We start from the raw sequence: 20,895 nt of genomic DNA, 5'->3' as shown, positions 1-20,895 counted from the left end.
TCTCTTTCTGTCTCTGGGCCTCCTCTGTAAAGTGGGCTGCCTGATCACATGCTCTTGGAGGTCTCACCCAGTGCTGATGCGCCAAGACTTCACACATGACCTCTAAGGAGCACCAAGAGGCAGAGTTATGAAGCTAATGAGGCTGCAGCTGAAGGCCAGCCTCCTGCCCCCAAGCCTGGTGACCATATGAGTTTGTAAAATTTGTCAACTTAAGATATTTAACCACAATTGGTTAAGACCCTTGTCTCTTTCCACTGTGGCTTCCCTTTATGTCAGGTCTCATTTTCGTGTTTTGTGTCCTTTTCCTTAAAGAGGATTCCCCAAATTATATAAGCTTCAGAACTTGAAACCTGGATCTGCCCCTGTCCTATTCAGATAGTTATAACCAAGATGGCATTCAACTAGAGATTTCTTTCTGAGTCATGTGTAAGAATGCATCAGGTATTTTATTGGAAATTAATTAACAAGTTCTTGTCTTAGAACTTCAAGAAAGGAAACACCTACTTTTCTTTCAGTACACAGCTTCACATGACTTCTTCAGGGCTTCTTGGAATTCTAACGCTTTATGTCCATTACCTGTTTCATGACTATAAGCTTCACGAGAATAGGGACCATGTCTTTTCTATTTTCTGACGTGTCCCCAGCATCTGTTGCAATGCCTGACACAGAGTAAGTACTCCATAAATATTATCAAGGTAATGCGTTGATTTAGGAAGACCTGTTATATTTAAATATACCTTGTCTTTTTCCATGAAGAATTTGAGACTGAGTGCTCCTACTCTGGGCCAAGTGCAGAAAGTTGCAAGCTCATTTAGAAGTCCATTAAAAGTGTCTTACCAGTTGATTTGAATGCCCAGGATATGAAACACTTGCCGCCAATGCTGAGAGTATGTGAAACCCTTCTTCTCTTCTTGCAAAGCACTAGTCCTCATTTAAAAGGCACTGAATGAACCAGAATTCAGACTTCGATGGCCAAAAAGACCCCCTTCTTCCCTTAACTGTGGACAGGTAGATTCTCCCTTGGGCCGCCTTGATGAATAAATCAAATGCCCCTCTTTCATAGTCACGTCTTTTCTAACTGTTGAGACTAGACTATGGACCTCTCAAGGGTGGTGGTAGTTCTTCAAATGCCCCCCTTGTTTTGCTGCATCCCACAGGCTAGGAGCTGCCTTTCTTTCCTGCTCACATCTTCCAGGTCCAGCTGCTTCAGTATTTTCTACAGTGGCAACAGCAAAATCAGCAGCTGAGAAGAAGTCTATATCCAGGAGCAGAAAGACAATAGAGCTCGGGAGGGAGAGAAACAGCAAATGTTGATGGGGCTTCAAAAGAATAGCAGAACGACAGGAAGAGGGAATTAAGAAGAGAAAGTGATGTGGGAATTACCTAAGCTAATTACATAATCTCATCAAATGAAGATTCCCACAAGGAAATGTAAATTGTGGAAGGCGCAACAACTCTAGAGCGCAGAGAATTCTGTGCTTATAATATAAATATTCACCAGAAAAAAAAATTAGCATTTGGGTAAAGAAGAGTAGGCACGCCCTCTCTTTTGAGTGGTTGTTTATGATTGCTGTTTCTAAACTCACCGCACCCGGTTGCAATTGGCCTGCCATTCTTGTCCTAAGCAGCAAAGGGATGTGGGTGGTGTGGGCAGGGGAGGGGGCTGCCTATGTGGCAAGCCATGACAAGTTCTCATTTTGATTTTCCTCAAGCTCTGTGGGTGCTCTGCACCTCAAATTCCCAGCTGTACTCTGGATAATGAGGAAATTATTGGCCTGACCTGGTCCTTTAATTTTTTTCCCACTCATGGCTTGAGCTTTCATTAGTTTTCATTTCTCATTAAGAGAAAAATCAAAGTGTGAGAATTAAACACCTCTTGATTGTTATCATACTGAAAACAGGAAGCTGAGAGTCATGGGGCTGGAACTGAATGAAAGGCCCCGCTGAGATGAGTGAGCCACCGGAGGATATGTCAGCAGGCATTGGCTGTCCTCCTTCTCCTCCCTCTTGAGAACAGTAGGGAGCAATCTAACATCCAGAAATACTTGGAGTCTACATTTAGGACTCGGTGTTGTAAAAATCTGCCACATTCTCTGAGCAGAGATAAGAGGCTGAAATCACATTGGGCTTTCCTCTTTTCAAGTGTTGGGTTTGGATTTGCATTAAACCTTACCCCTATAGACGCGGCTCCTCAGATATAGAGGCTGTGTCCCACCCATCTTCAATTTCTTACAGGCACGTGGCAGTATGTCAGGCACGTGGCAGGTGGTTGGCAAATGAATGGAGAGGGTGAAGGAATGCACGCGTGCTGAGATGAACTGACTGCTCTTAATCTCTATGTTTGTGTGCTTATTGAATATACCCCACTTCACTACATAAAGGAAATAAAAACAGTATGGCAGTTTCTCAAAAAAAATTAAACATAGCACTACCATATGGTCCAGCAATTTCAATTAGGTATATACCTAAAAGCATTGAAAGGAGGCACCTAAACAGATACTTGTACACCAGGGTTCATAGTAGCATTATTCACAATAGCCAAAAGATAGAAACAAAGCAAGTGCCTATCAACATGGACAATCTGGATGAACGGACAACCCAGATGATGTATATCCATACAATGGAAAATTATTCAGCCTTCAAAAGAATGGTTAGTCTGACACGCTACAAATGGATGAACTGTGAAAACTACATGAAATAAGCCAGGCACAAAAAGACAAATATTCAATGATCCTACCTATATGCAGTACCTAGTTATTCATTAATGAGTACAGGGATTCAATTTGCAATGATGAAAAAGTTCTAGAGATGGATAGTGCGATGGTTGCACCATAATGTGAATGTACTTAATGCCACTTAATTGTAGGCTCAAAAAAAGTTAAAATGGTAAAGCTGATGGCTGTATATTCTACTGCAATAAAAGAGGAAAGGAAGCAACCTTCGTTTAATGTACTGTCATTCCTGAATCAACCCAGAGAACGTCAGTGCTACCGGTATAGTCTGATTCCAGCTGTACGTGAAGAAGAGGCCCCACTGCTTCAAGGGTACATGGGCTTTCATGGCCTTCACAGCTGTGCAGGCCCCCTTTTCCCATGTGGATCCTTAAAAACATTCACTGACTCTGCCATACAATGCACCTGCCCCCAAGCTTCCATGGCTGGAAATTACAGGAGAATCTGCCTTGTCCCATGAGTTGTACCACCCATCTGATGATTACTCACTTGTTACTGCAGACCAGCCTCCAAGGGACAAACTAGCAGTAAACCTCTTTGGGTTCACTTTTTCTAGACTCCCAGCCTAGAGGAGCAATACCAGAGCTCAGTATTACAGATAGAAGGGACTGGGTTCGAATTTCAGTTCTCCATATTATTACTTGTGTGGCTTTAGGAAACTCACTTAAGTACACCTCAGTTTCCTCATCTATAAAATGGGAATACAACTGTACCTACCTCCCAGAGTTGTGCGAAGGCCTAAATGAACTAATAATATAAGTGCCTAACAGAGAGTCTACAGTAAAATGAGTATTCAGTGAATACAATTTTCATGGAAGAGATACATTACAGGTGGTAACAGGGGTAGAGTGAGGATGGTCATTCATGTCATGATAGGAGTTGAAATCTAGGCCCTGTACAATCTGAACCTTGCACAGGCCAGCCAACCAGGAGGAGCCTCAGGAGTGAGCAGGGGTACCAGCAGGTGATTAAATAGGGCTTTCTAGGGGGATAGGTGGTTCTCAAAGAATCCTTTTTACTTCTTCTCATCCCTCACCCAATTCCTTAATCTTTGGGGTAGTCTCCTTTTGGAGATAGATGTATATCATTTTCTTGCATCTACTAGAAAGCTTACTCATTCATGCTTAGGAAATATCTTGAGACCTGAATATCCAAAGAATTTAGGATAATGTTAACATAATGCCAAGTAAACAGAAAACCCATTAAGGAGAGTTCTAGGATGAAGTCATTACCGTCCCTGTGATGGTGCGGACAACCTCTGGCTGCACAGTAAGGCTTCTCCATGATTTCAGTCAATCAGATTATCATACTGATAGTGTTGAATTGAACTCACTAACTTTAATTATTTTCTTAATTTTAATTATTCAGGTGCATCTTCCCAAAACCTGGAGAGATTTCTAGAAACGTAAGTGAAAGAGGGATATATGAAGTTGTTTTTAGATTGGATTTCTCATTGTGAAGAAAGAAGGGAAACCCTCTGTTTTCACCCGGTAATCACTTGTACTGAGCACCAATACCTTGCTAGTCACTCCCAAACACTGGAACATTATCACTTCTTGGGCCAGTGGACATAGGAAGTGATTAATTTGCATATGTCCTTAAAGAAGGATCATAAAAATGCATACAAAGGGGGTCAAACTTAAGTCTAGCCAAAGTAGCTGAAAAAGGGCAAAAAAAAAATTTATTTCATTTTCCTACTTAATGTGCTCATTTTGAGCTTAAAATTCAGAAACAAGGCTCTGGGTTCCCAGAATGGAAACCTTGGGAAACCCTGGAATTTTGAAAGTTCAATACAGGAGCTCAGCCATCAGGATGTCCTACAAATCTGGACAGAAGGAAGCCAGTAACACTTGAGGACAAACACTGTGAAAAATCCTAAGAAGATGGTACCGTGTGCACCTCCTGGAGACTTCGATCCACTCTTTTCAATTCTATGCATTTATGTGGTCTTTCCCTCATGGGGAAGTAATTTACAGATTATACAGAAGAAGGGGGAAATGGGAAGAGTGATTCTGAAATGAAAGAAAAATAACAAAAAGTTACCAAAGTGGGAGACACACAAAGATCCTTTCACGGGCCTAGGCTGTGACATTGGCTGTGACGAAGTTCAGTTTCTGAGGGCTTGCCATTCAGAGTCCATCTCTGGCTTCTCAGTTTGTCTAGGAACCAACTGTTGGACCATCCAGCCATCGTCATATACGCCATGATTGGAAATGATGTCTGCAAAGGGTGAGTTATGGAGAAAGAAGGTTTTGAAAATGCTTGGACTCTGGGGTCCCCCTCTTCTCTTCTCCACTCCACTGTGTTACACTAGCCTGCTGTTGAGTTGAATGTCTCTGTCTTAGCAAGTCCTAGAAGCATATGAAATTGATAGAACCAACGCATAAAGCTGAAAGACCCTTTAAAAAATATCTGATCCATTAATTCTCTGCTCTGATTCCCAACAAATGGGTATGTCACAATACAAGTTCTCAGTTGTATCACAAGATATATGCTGCTTCTAGCCAAGAATCCAAGACTGAATATTGTGGCCTTTTAAGTAAAATAAAGCCAAATTATAGCTACCCCATAAGAATAGGTTCCTCACTCACATTCTGATGTGGTAGAGACAGCGTAGACTCAGAGCATTCGCAAACAAACTGTGTATAATTTACAGCCAGTCCTACTTATGTCCATGGCCCATAGTATGAAAACAGTTTTGCTAACTGGCTAATATCGGTAGTGATTTCAAAATGTTGAATGCCTTAGTCTCCCATAACATTTTGGAAGGTTTCTCAAAAATTGTGTGTACCCCTAAGAATATGCTGCACATGTGAATTCCATCTGTCCTGCGATTGTGGCCAAAAAGAAAGAAAGAAAAAAAAAAAGGTGAGATCAGATCTAGAACAACTCCCCAGTAGCCACCCACCCACCATTTTAGAAAACAGAAAAGTAAAGCCAAGAGAGATTATGTGACTTGCCTGATTAATTGATTAATGGCAGAGCCGGCCTCCAAACCAAGAGATACTAGAAGTAGGTCATCCTACTCACTGCCCGTCCCTTGCTTTCACTCACCAAGCTTTCTAAGCCTGTGTTAAAAACCCAGTTCAGTATTAGTAAAGTGTGTTTGCTCTCACCAACACCTCCATGAGGTAGGAGAGCCCTGGAACTCTCACAGTGAAGGAGGTGTAGACCTAATTAGTGAAGTGAATGCAGGTCAGGAAATACCATGCTGCGATGAAGAGATGCTGATGTGCTAGACCCTGCCTTGGCACCCCCTGGGCTGGTTTACCACCCTCCCCAGAACCCCAAGGCTCCCAAGGCCCCACCCTGGGGTCCCAAGTCCCAACTTCTGTGATGAGCCACATGGAACTCGCTGGTAAATAGCAAACACCCCCCAAACTCTCCATGAACCAAGAGTCACACCACTCCCTAGATCATCTCATCCCCACAGCAGCCTTAAGAGGAAAGCATGATTGCCCCTATTTTATAGATGAAGAAACGGGTTCGGCAAGGTTAAGGAACTCGCTTATGTTGCTATGAGTAGCAAGGTTGAGAGGCAGACCAGGTTCTCTGATGAAGTTCTGTGCTCTTTCCATAGTCCACACCTGCCTTAACCGCTTTCTTTTAGGTAATCACTTTCTTAAACATATGTATTGACCACCTATGATGTGCCAAATGCTGTGCCAGGCTCTGGGACATAATGGCAAAGAGCCCACAGTGCCTGACCGCAAGGAGCTTAGGGAAGGAGAAGCACTGAGCTTCAGCCCCAGCCCCATCACAAAACAGAATGAACCTATGTGACATCAGCCAATGCCCCTCCAGCCTCTGGATCATGTTCCCCCCAGAGGGGACACAGAGCAAACTGGGGATAGTGAGCCCAGGACACCTGCAGAAAGAGGCTTTGACTCCAAGAGCCCAAACCCCTGCAACTGCATTTTCCAGCAGAACCTGCTTACTCAGAGGCCCTTCCAGCCCAGGCTTGCTTTTCCTTTTCCAAGGAGCCAAAGGGCAGGCAGACATCAGCCAGAGATGTGTGCCAGTCTCTCCCCCCACCAGGGATCTGGGCAGAGGAGCAGCGAGCATGTGGGGGAAAGAACGGGGTTGGCAGCGTGGGATGTCCCTGCAGTGCCCACTTCGCAATGTCCTGTGGCAGGGTTAGAAAAATACAGACAGATGGCAGCTATACCTCCCCATCTGCCAGCACGGCAAGGTGGAGTAGACAACCCAAAATGAGCAAAGCGATCTCATAAAAAGCTCAAGCCAGCAACGAGTTGCATAATAAGTCCATCCTGGAACAAGTTTGGGGATATTTGCTTGACTTTTTTCTTTCCTTTTTTTATGATGACGCTAGCATTTACTGAAATAATGCAGTCATGTGCTTCTCTCTCAGTTCTCCAAACTCACGCAGTTACTCAATAAATACGTGCTAAATGAATGAAGGTCATGATTGGAAGATAGCTTTTTAATGTCTGGAATTTAAGAAGAAAAGTAACATAGACAAACACAGCTTTCCCCTGTGACTCTACTCAGTTTGGCCAAAGCTAATCCAGCTTCCCCTGGCTTTTCCTATCACTCCCCTTGAAAACTCTGGAATGTCTGTGATACAAAAGGAGAAAAATGCCTGGAAATAGGGCAAGTTTGAGTGAGCTACAGCAGCAGAACCATGAGTAGCAGGGGCGGCCTGGGAAAGGGAAATGGCTTTAAGGGCCTCAAACCATAAACGCTTCCTCCACCCCCCAACATGACATCCCTGAGAAGAATGTCGAAATTGCCAGAAGTGAGATAGAATTATAAAACATCTAATAGTAGCCACGTATATTGACATGCTTCCATTTTTTTATGGTGGACCTAGACAAAATTAATTGTACATTTTTCACCTAATGAAAAGAGCCAGGACCACCCTACAAGGGTTGTCTGTGTCCCCCGGCACCCAAGCATTTCTTTTCTGCAATGCCAATGCTTCCAATGTCATTAGGACAGCCGATCAGCACTGCATTAAGAGGAAACCAGCAGGGGTAACTGGGTGATGGACATTAAGGGAGGCACGTGATGTAATAAGCACTGGGTATTATGGAAGACTGATGAATCACTGACCTCTACCTCTGATACCAATAATGTATGTTAATTAATTGAATTTAAATTAAAAATAACATTTTTTTTTAATAAAAAAGAGGAAACCAGCCAATGTGCTGATAGGTCACTGGCCCTAAGGAGACTGCACTGGCAGGAAACAATCCATTCCATCCAATCAAATGGTAGAAAAACCAGCAGGGAAGGGAATGCCCAGAGGAGTTCTTTCTCCCAGCCTCCTCAGTCGAGGCGGGGTGGCCAAGGGAAGGATAAGGAGGTTCCCAACCAGCCAGCATGTTCCAGGTCACCCCCACTTTCAGGGACCCAGGACCTCTATGCATGGGGTAACGTGGGCCCGGTGCGTCCCTAGCTCCTCCCCAGTCTGTGTCAAGAAGCCTCCGGGGGGGGAGGCGGGGGGAGGACAGTGATGTGATTACAGCTGGCTGGCCTGAAGGAAAGGGCTCCCTATGGTTGCCTGGCTGCTGAGAGAACCCAAATGCTAGCTTGAGTGAGGGCTGAGCACTCAGTCGGGACGCGTCTCTGGCCTTCAGCTCTACTTCTGGGAAATATTTTCCACAGAGGCTGTTTGCCTTCTTCCTTAAGAGGGGGCACATCTCTCTGGCCTCAGCCAGGTGAAATCTGGCTCAAATAGCTGCCAGGGTAATGCAAGGATCACAGCCGGCCCTGCACCCAAGTCACGAGGCTCATTTTCAAGATCAGACACAATCCCTGAGGACGAGGACAGGCTCTGAGCCACCCAAGGGGCGAGGCTCTTTCTCTTCGGCCCCCCGCATGCTCCAGGCCTGTGAGATCCCAGCCCGGGACGCCAGTGCTCTCTCATCACATCCCCCAGGCTTGCCCTCTGTAAGCTCAGCACCCCTAACCCCTCACCTCTCCGTCTGAGTGACTGGTGTGAGCTCACCAGGGTGTGCGGAGGGATGTAGGGCACTGGGGTGCGCAGGCAAAGCTGGGCTGGCAAAGTGGACCTCACAGAGGTTCCAGCACACGTGGGCACGAAAGGGTTAGATGCTTCCAGCTAGGCCCATTCAGTCTGCAGCGGACATCAGAGAAGGCCTAGGAGATGTTGTCCAAACCGCTGGGACTCTGGTCTCCACAATACTAGTGCTGAGTCTCCTCAAAAACCACCAGAGGAGAAGGAGTACACAGATCAAAATGGCATTGAGAATTTTTCAGGGACAAAGTCAGAAGGCACATTCTATGGCATCCAGAAGGGCTGACCCACCGCCTGTCACTTAGACCCATTTGCCCTTGCCTGAACTAAGAATCAGTCAATTTGGGGGCACCTGTCTAGCTTAATCAGTAAAACATGTGACTCTTGATCTTGGGGTTGTAAGTTCAAGCCCCACGATGGGCCTAAAGCTTACTTTAAAAAAAAAAAAAGAATCAGTTAATTTTGCTATGCACATTAAAGTGTTTAACTGATAAGGCACATGTGTAACTTAACGTAGCTGTGCATAATGGAGCAAAGATGACTAGAGAATGTTCCGCCAGCAACACCAAGGCTTCCATTTTGATTTCACTTAGTAATTAGCCATTTGGGTTATGCTTGCTTCAGTTATGGGGTGCTCTTGCAAAAGCACAAATTAGCTCAGAATATTTGTTACCATCAGGGTTGTATGTCTAGCCAAAAAATAATCATTAAATAGGGAGTTTGGGAGACTTTTCTCCATCTTAACTCATCTTGGCTTTATGTGATTGGAGAGTCATGGCTCAGCATAATTGCTTTGTGCCAAAGCGCTAGTGTATCAGCAGGAAAAGGCAAAAAACAAAACAAAACTGAAGTGCCAAAGCAAAAGTTAATAAGCAGTATGCGCTCACCTTACCGATGATGGAAGATAGGGTACGGACACCGGCTTGCTTCCATTTCACCCCTGCTGTCACCCCACACACACAGTGAATATCAAACCTGGTTACTCTGGCTGGGTCCTCCTGGGCTGAGAAAACCCACAAGGCAGCCTGAATCCTCTTCACAAACTGGGATCCTTCTAGCACTTCTGCACATATGCAAGTCAAGCCAAAGCCCCTACCCAGCCTTCGGTCCTTAGTAAGTAGGCAACCTATTCTCATATCCATCCTTATGAGAGCTTTTTATTCAGGTTAGGGAGATTTTTACTCATAAAGTAGTATGATTTTTTCCAAGGTAACAAAAAACATGAATTTAGCATTCTGTTCTATACGCGGGGGGGGGGGGGGGTGTAAAAAAAGGATATTTTTTTTTTTTTTTTTTTTTTTTTTTTTTTTCAGGCAGGTTGGGAGAGTCCTAAGCAAACCAATAGATAGTGTAGAAGGATGTACACCACCCACAGCTAAGACCTTACTGGTAACCCCTAACATCAGCCTTATTCTGCCTTCTCCTCCGTATGGGTACATATTGTTTGTCACAAATGAGCCAAAGTGATCTTTGCATCCGTGACCAGCCTGTCACCTCTGGATAGCAGTAATTTAGAAAGTGATTTTATTTGACTAAGTGAAATAGGTGGGGGACAAATGACATAAAATTACAATGCTTTCTGCTTCCATTAAAGCTTAGGTGGAGTCCGGTTTTTTTCCCCCTTCCTTGAGAGAGAATAAAAATAATATGAGAATCTGTTTTATTTTTATTATTTTTCTGATTACAAAATAATATCTGTTGTGAAAAGTTCAAATAATACAGGGTGTAGGAAGTGAGTTTCCCCATAATCACTCCCTACCAGTGCCCCCACCAGCCTGCTCCAAGCTAACCAACGGAGACAGTTTAATGTATTTGCATCCAGATTTTTTCTATGCAAATTCTAACTTACAGGCTGATTAATATTCATTGAAATGAAATAATAGTATGCTTACTGCTCTGTAATTTGTTCTTTTCTTTTTTTTTTTTTAAGATTTTATTTATTTATTTGAGAGAGAGAATGAGATAGAGAGAGCATGAGAGGGAGGAGGGTCAGAGGGAGAAGCAGACTCCCTGCTGAGCAGGGAGCCCGATGCGGGACTTGATCCCGGGACTCCAGGATCATGACCTGAGCCGAAGGCAGTCGCTTAACCAACTGAGCCACCCAGGCGCCCCTGTAATTTGTTCTTTTCAATCAACAATACTTTTTAGCAGTCTTTTCCATGCTAATACATACAAACTACTTCATATTTTTTATTTTTTTATTTTATTGAGATAAAATTTACATCATATAAAATTAACCATTTTAAAGTGAACAATTCAGCGGCATTTAGTAATTCAGAATGTTGTATAACTATCACCTGTATTAGTTACTTCTTTCTTTTTAGTGCCCATATAGCCTTCTACCTCAGGGATGCACTAACATTTATACAACCAGGCTTTTTGGCTTTCTCTAACTTTACACTATTTAGCACAATGTTGCAATACTTGTATGTACATCTTTGCAAATTTGTGGAAATGCTACTGTAAATTTCAAGCTTCAAAAGTTGATACTTTTTTTTTTTTTTTGAGAGCGCCCGATCGTGCCCACAAGTGGGAGGGGCAGAGGGAGAGAGAGAATCTCAAGCAGACTCCCCACTCTGTGCGGAGCCCAACTCCAGCCTCAATCTCATGACCCTGAGATCACGACCTGAGTCAAAATCAAGAGTCAGATGCTTAACCAACTGAGCCACCCAGGCGCCCCAAATGTTGATACATTTTGAAAAATTCCCTCCAAAATGGCAGCATCAATGTCCATTTAGGAACTCACTTCAAAGTGATAACTGTAGAGGGGCGCTTGGCTCCCTCAGTAGGTAGAGCATGTGACTCAGGGTTGTAAGTTCGAGCCCCATGTTGGGTACAGAGACTACTTAAAAATAAAATCTTAAAAAAGAAAAATTAAATTCAAAAAAGGCGATAATAGTGGACATCCCTGGGGGCTTCTTTCTGTCCCTTCCTTCCATGTCACTTATGCCTCAGGTCCAGCCTGTGAGTAGTAGACTTACTTTTCCTGGTTTGGAATCTGTGTTAAGTTCCCCATAGCTGCCTTAACAAAACACCACACACTGGGTGACTTCAAACAACTCGCACAGTTTTGAAGCTTAGAAGTCCAAACTCAAGGTGTCAGCAGGGCTATGCTTTTTCTGAGAGGTCTAGGGGAAAATCGTCTCTTGTCCTTTATGCTTCCGGAGGGCTCCTGGCATTCCTCAGAATTCCTCGGTTTGTAGCAACCTAATTCCAGTCTCTGTTTCCAGCTTCACATGGCTTTCTTTCCTGGGTGCGTGTCTGCGTGACACCTTCTCTTCTTGGAAGGACACTTGTTTTTTGATTTAGGGCCATCTCTAACCCAGTATGACCTCATCTTTACATTTGCAAAAACCTTATTTCCAAATAAGGTCACATTCTGAGGGAAACTATTCAACCCACTATAGGATCATTATGTAAATTTGGGATTTTAAGGACTCAAAATAGAAAACAATTTATTATTCCATTTAGGTTAACAAAAGGCAGTTTAAAGAGTAGATGAAAATCTTAGAGAATTCTACAATCTACTCCCAGGTTAATGCAGGTTAGTATCTTAACTCAATGTATTCCTAAAAGTGTGTAAGTTCAAATTCAATGTAGAAAGGAAGGATGTAGTGTGGATACATACTGTCATTTTATTTCTCAGTAAAGTTGCATTTTCCTAACTGTGATATATGTGAAAAGTTTCAGGACGAAGTTACAGATCTCAAAGGGTCTAACAAAGAATAAGTAATACCAGACTCCTTTGATTCTATCAACTGTGTGTATCAGTCAGGATAGGTAAGGACATGCTGCAGGAACAAACAGCCTCAAATCTTAGTAGCATAAAGCAACAAACATTTACTCATACTACATTGTTGCCCAGGGATCACCGTGGGACTCTATTCCAGGACTCAGATTAGTGAAGCAGCTGCTATATAGAACACTGCCCAGACTCATGGAAGAGAGCATTCTAGAGGTTCTCATATCAACAAACATGACACATGTCACTTCTGCTCACAACTGATAGGCTACATCAGTCTCATGGCCCACCCAACCACAAGAAGAGTCAGGAAGCTTAACATATTTTGCAAATAACACCAATAACTACTACATTGTGTGTATGGGGCAGGGGGAGGAGAGGTAGAGGTGTTAATGTATGTGTATGCATTTATCCTTATCTACTAAGATATTTTCTGTTTCTTTCACCAACAGGAAAGTTGACCCAGTCGCAGCAATGACCACTCCCGAGAAATTATACTCCAGTATCATGCGGACTCTGAAGTATCTAAATTCCCACCTGCCAAATGGCAGTCATGTTATTTTATACGGCTTACCAGATGGAACATTTCTCTGGGATAATTTGCACAACAGATATTATCCTCTCGGTATTAGTTTGAAGATACTTTTACTCCTTTTTTTAAAAGATTTTATTTATTCATTTGAAACAGAGAGATACAGGGAGAGAGAGCACGAGCAGGGGGAAGGCAGAGGGAGAGGAGAAACAGACTCCCCACTGAGCTGGGAGCCCGATGTGGGACTCAATTCCAGGATCCCAGGAGCATGACCTGAGGCGAAGGCAGACGCTTAACCATCTGAGCCACCCAGGCACCCCGATACTTTTACTCTTTAGCAATGTCAGTTATACATAGTTCGAATATATGTCGTTCAAACCATATAGGAATACACCTAAAATGCCACCATGGTGTATAGGTCAGAGCTGGTGAAGGCAAGAGCCCTGAGGTATGGATCTAAAGGCCAGTATCCAAAGATGGTCAGAACCAGATCTAAAGTCAGAAAGGGCAGAAATTTTTAATGTAGAATTAGGACAAATTGAAGGGTAAGAATTTAAATCAGGAAACTCCTTTAACGAAAAGTGAGATCTAGAATAAGCGGATGAAGCTCAAGTCAAAGAGAAGGATTTCTCCAAACCTCAATGGTGAGTGCCCCCTGGTGGCCAGAATTCTAAGAAATGCTGTGGACCCTGGTGGCAGTTAAAATTCTACACAACACATGCTCCAGGGGGCTTGCTTCCTACTTCTACACTCTGTTGGAGTCCTTGGCTCTGAAATGCTTTAAAGATCTCCAGAAACTTTCAATAGCATCTCTAGCATTCCAGATGCTTTCTAAACATTGTAAAAGTAATAGTAATTCACATCAGGAAGGGCTGGCCATGCTGATCCTTAAAACAATCCTGTTAATCCAATTAATGATATTTTTGTTAATTTCATTTTATAGATGAAAAGCCCAAGGCTCCAAATGTTGCATAGCTTATTGTATATGTAATCTGGGTATAGTAGGGCTCTCTCTCTCCGTGTTTGGGGGAGAATGTCCTTTCAAAAAATATTTATTAGGTGCCAGGCACTGTTCTAGGAACCGCATAACCATCAGTGAACACAATAATCAAAAATCCCTGCCAACGTAGGCTTGTATTCCAGGAGTATGCCAGAGGATGATAAGTGTGACTAAAAAAATTAAGCAGGGAAGGGGGATAGGAAGTGCTGGCCTCAGACCTCTCTGACAGGCATCTACACTGAGAGCCTAGATACCCTCCCCTCAGCCTCATATCAGCAACCCCTTGCCAGTCTCTCATTAAAGAGGTCGCCCCTTCCCTAGTATTGCCATAGCCTCCTCCTTAGACCGACCGCTGCGAAAGTGTTCGGGAGATCCAAGCAGTTTCTAATGAGTCAGATGAGCAATTCATAGGGAAAAACCTAAAACTCCTTCCTCAGTGTCCACCTCAGGGGGTGGGGGTAGAGCGCTTTTCCTTGCATTAATAACTTCTCTGTACCTTTCCAGTCTCCTCTTCTCCTCCTGTAGTCCCTGTTTAAGCCAACCCCCACCCCTCCTAACACACGAAAAGAGCAGGTTCCCTTTAACCAGTTCTCAAAAGACTCTGGTCCCTTCACCAGGGGGACAAGAGTAAATACCCACTTTCTAGGCTTCCCACCAATAAGACTGAAGTCATTTTTCCTCTTCAGTTACCAAGTGCACCACAAATATCATTATCATCCCAGCAAAACATTGTCCAGCCTCTCAAGAGGAAAGCATATTCTTTCTGTTCCCACAGCTTTGACCGTGACCCTTAGAAATAGTAACACGGTCACATAGAGAACATGACTCCATTGTGGGCTTCCTTGAACACATGAAGCACAACCACATGGGCCAAGAATGTCTCTTTGAGCCTTTGGGGTTGAAAATTTCGGTTCCCCCAACAAATGTTTTCAGATTCCTAGATTTGCCCCATACTAAGAAATGCTTGGGGAAAGGAAGTCGACGACAAGAGAGATGTGCTTCCATTTTACTCTATCACATCAGTGGGGACTTGACTTTGGGTTTTCTGACTTCAAATCCCATTTTCTTTCCATGAACTCTGGTTGGATAACTCCATAAGTTCTCTCAGATATGCCACACAATTCACTTGACTCAACCACAGTAGGTAATAACAACACCATACAATTTGGAAGGGAGCAAGGGAGGGAAAGAAGGTAATTGGGGAGACTCATCAATCACTTTGGTGGATTCTCTAGGCCAGTGGTTTTCATGTCACCCCTACTCATTATCACAACTGGAAAAGGGGTGCTATTAATATCTAGTGGGATTCTCCTAAACATCCTGTAATGCACAGGACAGCCCCTCACAACTAAGAATATCAATAGAGCCAAGGCTGAGAAACTTTGCTTTAGGCTTTGCCTTGTCCTCAAATGGCCTTTCACCAGCCACTAATTGGGCACTAGCATTTCGCAGCATAAAAGAGGAAGAACGAAAAGGTAGAATGAGTTTGTTCTATATAAACAACCCTTGTTTTGAAAAAAAAAAAAAAAAATCCAATTAGGAAGAAAGTTGAAACCATCTAAAATTTATTTAATGTTTTTAAGTTATTATTCATATCCTAAATTATCCCTGCTGCCTGGTTGCCATGGGATATAAATTATAAATTCCTCAACGAAGCATCAGTATCCTTCCTAGACAGCCTGGGGAAGTAGGTGGGATTTACCCAGCTTCCTCATTTCTCCTTTGGCTGGCGCATAACTCACATAAGATGAGAGGCTTGAGGAGAGGGCTACTGCCCTGTATCTCAGTTCTGCTCTGGCTTCAAATCCAATCTTTGGACCTTCACTCCCATCAGACGTGAGCCAGCAGGAAAGCAGGTTAATGCCAGGCCAGTCTCAGGGTTTTGCTGCTCTTCGAGGTTAGGGTCGGTCTCATCTTAATCAATAGCCAAACACGGAGTCTGATTCCCAAGGCACTATGCTAAGGATTGTATAAGCAAATAAATGGGGTTTTCCATTTATTTCTGTCTTTGAGCCTAGAAACATGGTGACGATACTCTCTAGACCTGACGTTAGCCACCCGTTAAGGACTAAGAAAGAGGTCAGGAAGCAGGAGTCAAGCAGAACCCCTGGGTCAGTGATACATTTTCTGCTGCCTCAGTAGGACAGGTAGGAACTCAGGCTGACCATTCACCCAAGAAAAGGTTAAATGCCACAGCATCAGATCATCAGGTAATGAAGGCCCAGGGCAAGAACAGATTCCTAGCTCATTCCCGCCAAGGAGGAGGGGGTGATAAATCCCTCCTGGCATCTCTTAACCATGTTTGAGTCACTACCCAGTCAAAGCCTGGCTGCCAAGGACAGCAGCAGCTCCACAGTCTCTACCAGTAACTAAAATTCCTAGCAAGAATGTATAGTCTTTTTGAGGAATTACCAGAAACTAAGTCTCACACATGAAGATTCTACTTACATAGATCTTTTCAAGCTTGACCAGGGATAAGTCCTCTCAGGCACAGTTTATGAGAAAGGCAATCTTTCCACAAACATGTCTGAGATACCTATTATGTGCTTTGGGGGTAAAGATGATACTAAAATGGTGTCCTTGTCCCCAAAAGAGAGAGAAAAGACAATTCCACCGGGGAAAACACTGTGTAGATCCTGACAGTGAAATCACCTTCTGCCACTGACAGTGCTATAAACCGTAGGCATTCTGGGAGCCACCTGAAGGGTTAGACTACAATCAGAAAGTCCAGGATTGCTGCTACAAATAAGTCTGCATGTGGGCCTTCCTTGAAAGGCCTCTGCCACAGAACATCAACAGCTTAATTTTTCCCCAATTACTCTTAAACTTGAAACCTAATATATTTTAAAGTACCTTGCACTATACCTCTTATTTTATCACGGGCTTACTCCCTGTCTAAATTCACGTGGTTTTGCTAAGGTTTTATACTTTCAGGTGGTATTTCATGGAGGTGTGGCTGATCTTTGTTGGTACTAAGCTTTTATGGTGCCTAAAATTTCACTTGCAGTCCCAGCATTAAGTAAATGCCAAACACTCTGCCCTAAAGAACTAATAATGACGGAGACAGGAGCTGCTACTACAGCCAGGTGGGGGAGAACATGCCCTTTAATCTTTGGGGGGACATATGGCAGCCACTGGGCCAGCCCACTAGCTCCCCAGCCCTTGTGTGTGCACGCACATGCGCGCGCACGCGCGCGCGCGCGCACACACACACTCTGATAGTTCCTCAGCCCTGATAATGCCAGTCCTCTTGCCCCTGTCCCATTTCTGATCAGCTTTCTTTACCAGATTCACTTTCTGACCAGGATGTTGCAGATACTGCCTCTTTATAGGTACGACATGTAGGTGGGATCAATCTTTATACCAGGGCTCCTCAATATGCAAAAATACCACTGAAAAGTAATACCTAAAAAGAAACAATGAATAACCAACTGATAGCACCAATAAGTGGAGAAAAGCATAACAACTATTTTCTCTCCTCCCTTTCTTTAAACCATAAGCCAATAATAAGCACTCCCAACTGCCCTTCCACGTGGCCAGCTCCAGAGTCACCCTACCTTCCACAGCAGAAATCCCGGAGAGAAGGGAAACCAACTCATTACACCTCTCCCAGGTCCCTCCCAGCTGCAGCTAGCATGCCCTTATCCTATTCAACAGACCTACCTTCTCACCTAAGGATTTTTCCTATATCAATCTTGTCTAATTACAAGTGCCAGAAAAGCAAGAAGATGGGGGCGGGGGGGGAAGAGACAGGGATCAAGAGAAGACCCAGTAGGAGGACACACCTTGTGGTCTCATTCTAAGGTGTGCTGGGACCTCAGCAGTAGGACATCAGGGAGAGAGGAGTAAGCTAGGATGGACAAGGCTATGGCTGGACTTAGCCCCTAGAGGGGATCCAGCAGATGAATCCCCAATATCCAGTAGCAGGACAGTATCTGGTCCCTCTGGATAGCAGAGCAAGTGGGAAAGAGGAGGGTGCAAGAGTGTTACTTGTAGTCAGGCCTTAGGTGCCACCACCTACAGGTTAAAAAGACTTCAGCCACTGGGCAAAGGAAAGAGAGAGACCAGTTCTCAGGGACAGGGGATTCATCAGGGCCAAACAGGTTGACAGGGCTCCAGCCAAGCTACCTAAGGTTTATTACAAGGCCCCAGCCCAACAACAACAACAAAAAAAAACAAGATGGCAGAGGGAAGGCTGCAGCTCAGGGGCAGTACCAACAGGGGGCAAGAGCCAAGTCATTGGGTGCAGAGGATGGAGGACGGGAGTACAAGTAGGAGGTGTTAGTCACTGTAGCTGGCTAGGCTGAGATAGATGGGGACACATACAGAAAGGTAAATTACAAAACATACACACACACACACACACACACACACAGTAGAGGTAAAGAAGCCTCAGTGGTGGAAAACAGGATCTTGGAGAAAGACGAGAGCTCAGGGCTCCATGTTGAGCATAAAATGAAAGCAAGGACAGAAGGTGCCTTGGGATTCATCCAAAATACAAAGATGCAGACACCTTTGAGAAAAGAGGAGGCCCGGTGTGTCATTGTGACTTTAATGATGGTAACAAGCCTGTGGTTTTCCAGTCTTGGGATTCACTCACCCACACAGAGAGAGGATACATATTTCCTCTATGACAAGAAAATTGAATCTGTCTTTCAGTCTAACTGATCTGAGGTGTAAGTGAAAAATAAGACTGTGTTCCATCACTTTCAGTCTTTCCCTTCACTCCGAAATAGGTCCTATTATTTTCCTTTATTTTTTCAAATGTGAGAAAGTATTAATGGATAAGACATCAGTCATTCACCCTTGAGATTTGGGAGGGCCTGGGTTTTGTGTCTCAGCCACAGCACGAAAGTCGAATTGCCTCCAGGGGTGGATAGGCTGGGAGGTGGGGGAGAGGGGAGGTGTGTGAAAAGAGAGAAGAAATAACCCCCACAGATTCTGGGTCTACAACTGATGTTTGGAAAGACTCTGGATGAACTCACATAGGGCACTTAACACTTTTATTCTTTTTTTTAAGTTTTATTTAATTTTTATAGTCCTCCCTACCCCCAATGTGGGGCTCAAACTCACAATCCCGAGATCAAGAGTTACGTGCTCTTCCAACTGAGCCAGCCAGGCACCCCCACCTTTATTCATATGCACCTCTTTAACGTGCACCAAAAAATAAATTAGAGCATATCTAGTAATTAGATCTCAAATAAGATATGCACTGGGCTGTGAAGGGATAGGATGTGCTGTCCTCTCCCATCCAACGGCCACCCACACACTTTTGGAGGCTTTCAGTCTACCAAACTGCAGGGCAGCACACGGTCAGAACTTCAGACACCCAGAAAGTCCCAGCAGGTCCTCAGCGTGGGATAATTGGGCAGACCTGAGTGTTACATAAAGTCGACAATGAGGGTTTGGCCAACTACCACCGTGAATGCTCTCCATGGGAACTTGGCATCTCATAGCCCTGCCTGGAGAAAACCCCTGCTCTCCAAGTCCTTTGTTAGTGGTGTTCCAGCCTGTATGGGGCCTTTTTATCCTTCTACCTGGGGTCCAGATAAGGGCAGAAGCTCAAGATGGGAGTAAACTCCTTAGAGCCCCTCCCTAGCTCAGTCTGATTTCTAGGACACTCGGAAAGAAGGAAGCATTCTTCAGGAGCAATGCGGAATGAAAACTCAGGACAGGTCCCTGGAAGTGCCACCCTTCTCAGGAAAGGCAGGGTCGTCCACAAGTGTCCCTAGTTGGCTGCTAGATCTGAATAAGTACAACATAACAGACCTCTTTGTCTTCCAGGCCAGCTAAATAAGGATGTGACCTATGCACATTTCTACTCCTTCCTGAACTGTCTCCAGGTGAGCCCACAATGACTTGTTCCAAGGCCACATTCCCTGTTACTGGTCTTGCTCCTCTGTAATCGAAGCGGTGTTTTCTTACTCTCAGGTCAGCCCCTGCCACAGTTGGATGTCCTCCAACAAGACGCTCCGGACTCTCACTTCAGAGGTAGGACTGTAGCAACTCCTTTGATAGCATCTTTGATCTTTCTTTCCAGGTATTTACTGCAGCATTTCCACTGGGAAGGGCATTTGGGCAGGGCAGTGGCCTCCAAGCTGATGAATAAAAACATCAAACTGCCAGGGTGTTGGAGAAGCCAAGAGAATGTGGGGTGCCCTGTCCCTCTCTTTCTGCCACGCTCTGGGTCTGTGGCTCTCAATCACTGTCTCTGTTGTGTGTCTTTCTCTCTTGTACACACACATACATGGATACACATATACCTAGGCGTCCTAGGTGTATTTGTAGACATAGAGAGGATTGAGCAAGGTTAGGCCCACAGATGACTGGCGTTCTCCCAAGGTCCACGAGGACCAGGGGCTACGCAGCCTTCCTCTCTTCTCTGAGGACATCCATGGTTCACGTACTTCTTTCAGGGATGGTGAATAATCTATTTGTAAGAGATTTATTGATTTTTTTTTTTACAGAAGAAATATATTTCAATTAAAAAAATTGGGGAATATAAAAAAGCTGAGACACAAAGAATAATAACAAAAATTACTGCAAATCCCATCACCCAAGCCAATATGTATGTATGTGTTTCCAATATTACTTTCATAGATATTTGGGGGGTTTTGCCTACACAGTATCAGAGTACACATATTGTTTGGTGCCTTCCAGTGTTCATAAGTTAGTCTTCCACATCATAATTTTGTCATCATTTTAAAGCATACAGCATATGAATGTACCGTGATTTATTTCGCCCCTTAGTGTTGGACATATAGGTTGTTTCCAATTTTTCGCTATGAAAAATAGCACTGTGACTAACCTGTGTGTGTATATACATATTTCTTTCTATACTGTGTCTATTTCCTTCAGACAAATTCTTAGAGAAATTATTGGGTC

At 44.0% G+C, this 20,895-nt stretch overlaps 1 protein-coding gene across 4 annotated transcripts in view; it reads left to right on the top strand.

Moving 5' to 3' along the window:
* The window catches only part of AOAH (acyloxyacyl hydrolase), a 181,530-nt gene that overhangs the window by 131,347 nt on the left and 29,288 nt on the right, over nt 1-20,895 (top strand). For all 4 annotated transcript variants that reach the window (XM_044919905.1, XM_021699288.1, XM_021699289.1 and 1 more), the window contains 5 exons: nt 4,101-4,137; nt 4,887-4,961; nt 12,931-13,103; nt 19,795-19,853; nt 19,942-20,001. In XM_044919905.1, coding sequence (XP_044775840.1) covers nt 4,101-4,137; nt 4,887-4,961; nt 12,931-13,103; nt 19,795-19,853; nt 19,942-20,001 — 404 coding nt within the window. The remainder of the gene's footprint in view (nt 1-4,100; nt 4,138-4,886; nt 4,962-12,930; nt 13,104-19,794; nt 19,854-19,941; nt 20,002-20,895) is intronic.

Source organism: Neomonachus schauinslandi, chromosome 12 (assembly GCF_002201575.2).
Source record: "Neomonachus schauinslandi chromosome 12, ASM220157v2, whole genome shotgun sequence".
Classification (NCBI taxonomy): domain Eukaryota; kingdom Metazoa; phylum Chordata; class Mammalia; order Carnivora; family Phocidae; genus Neomonachus; species Neomonachus schauinslandi.
The sequence above is the reverse complement of the archived record's forward strand: the minus strand, read 5'-3'. Positions and strand labels throughout refer to the sequence as shown.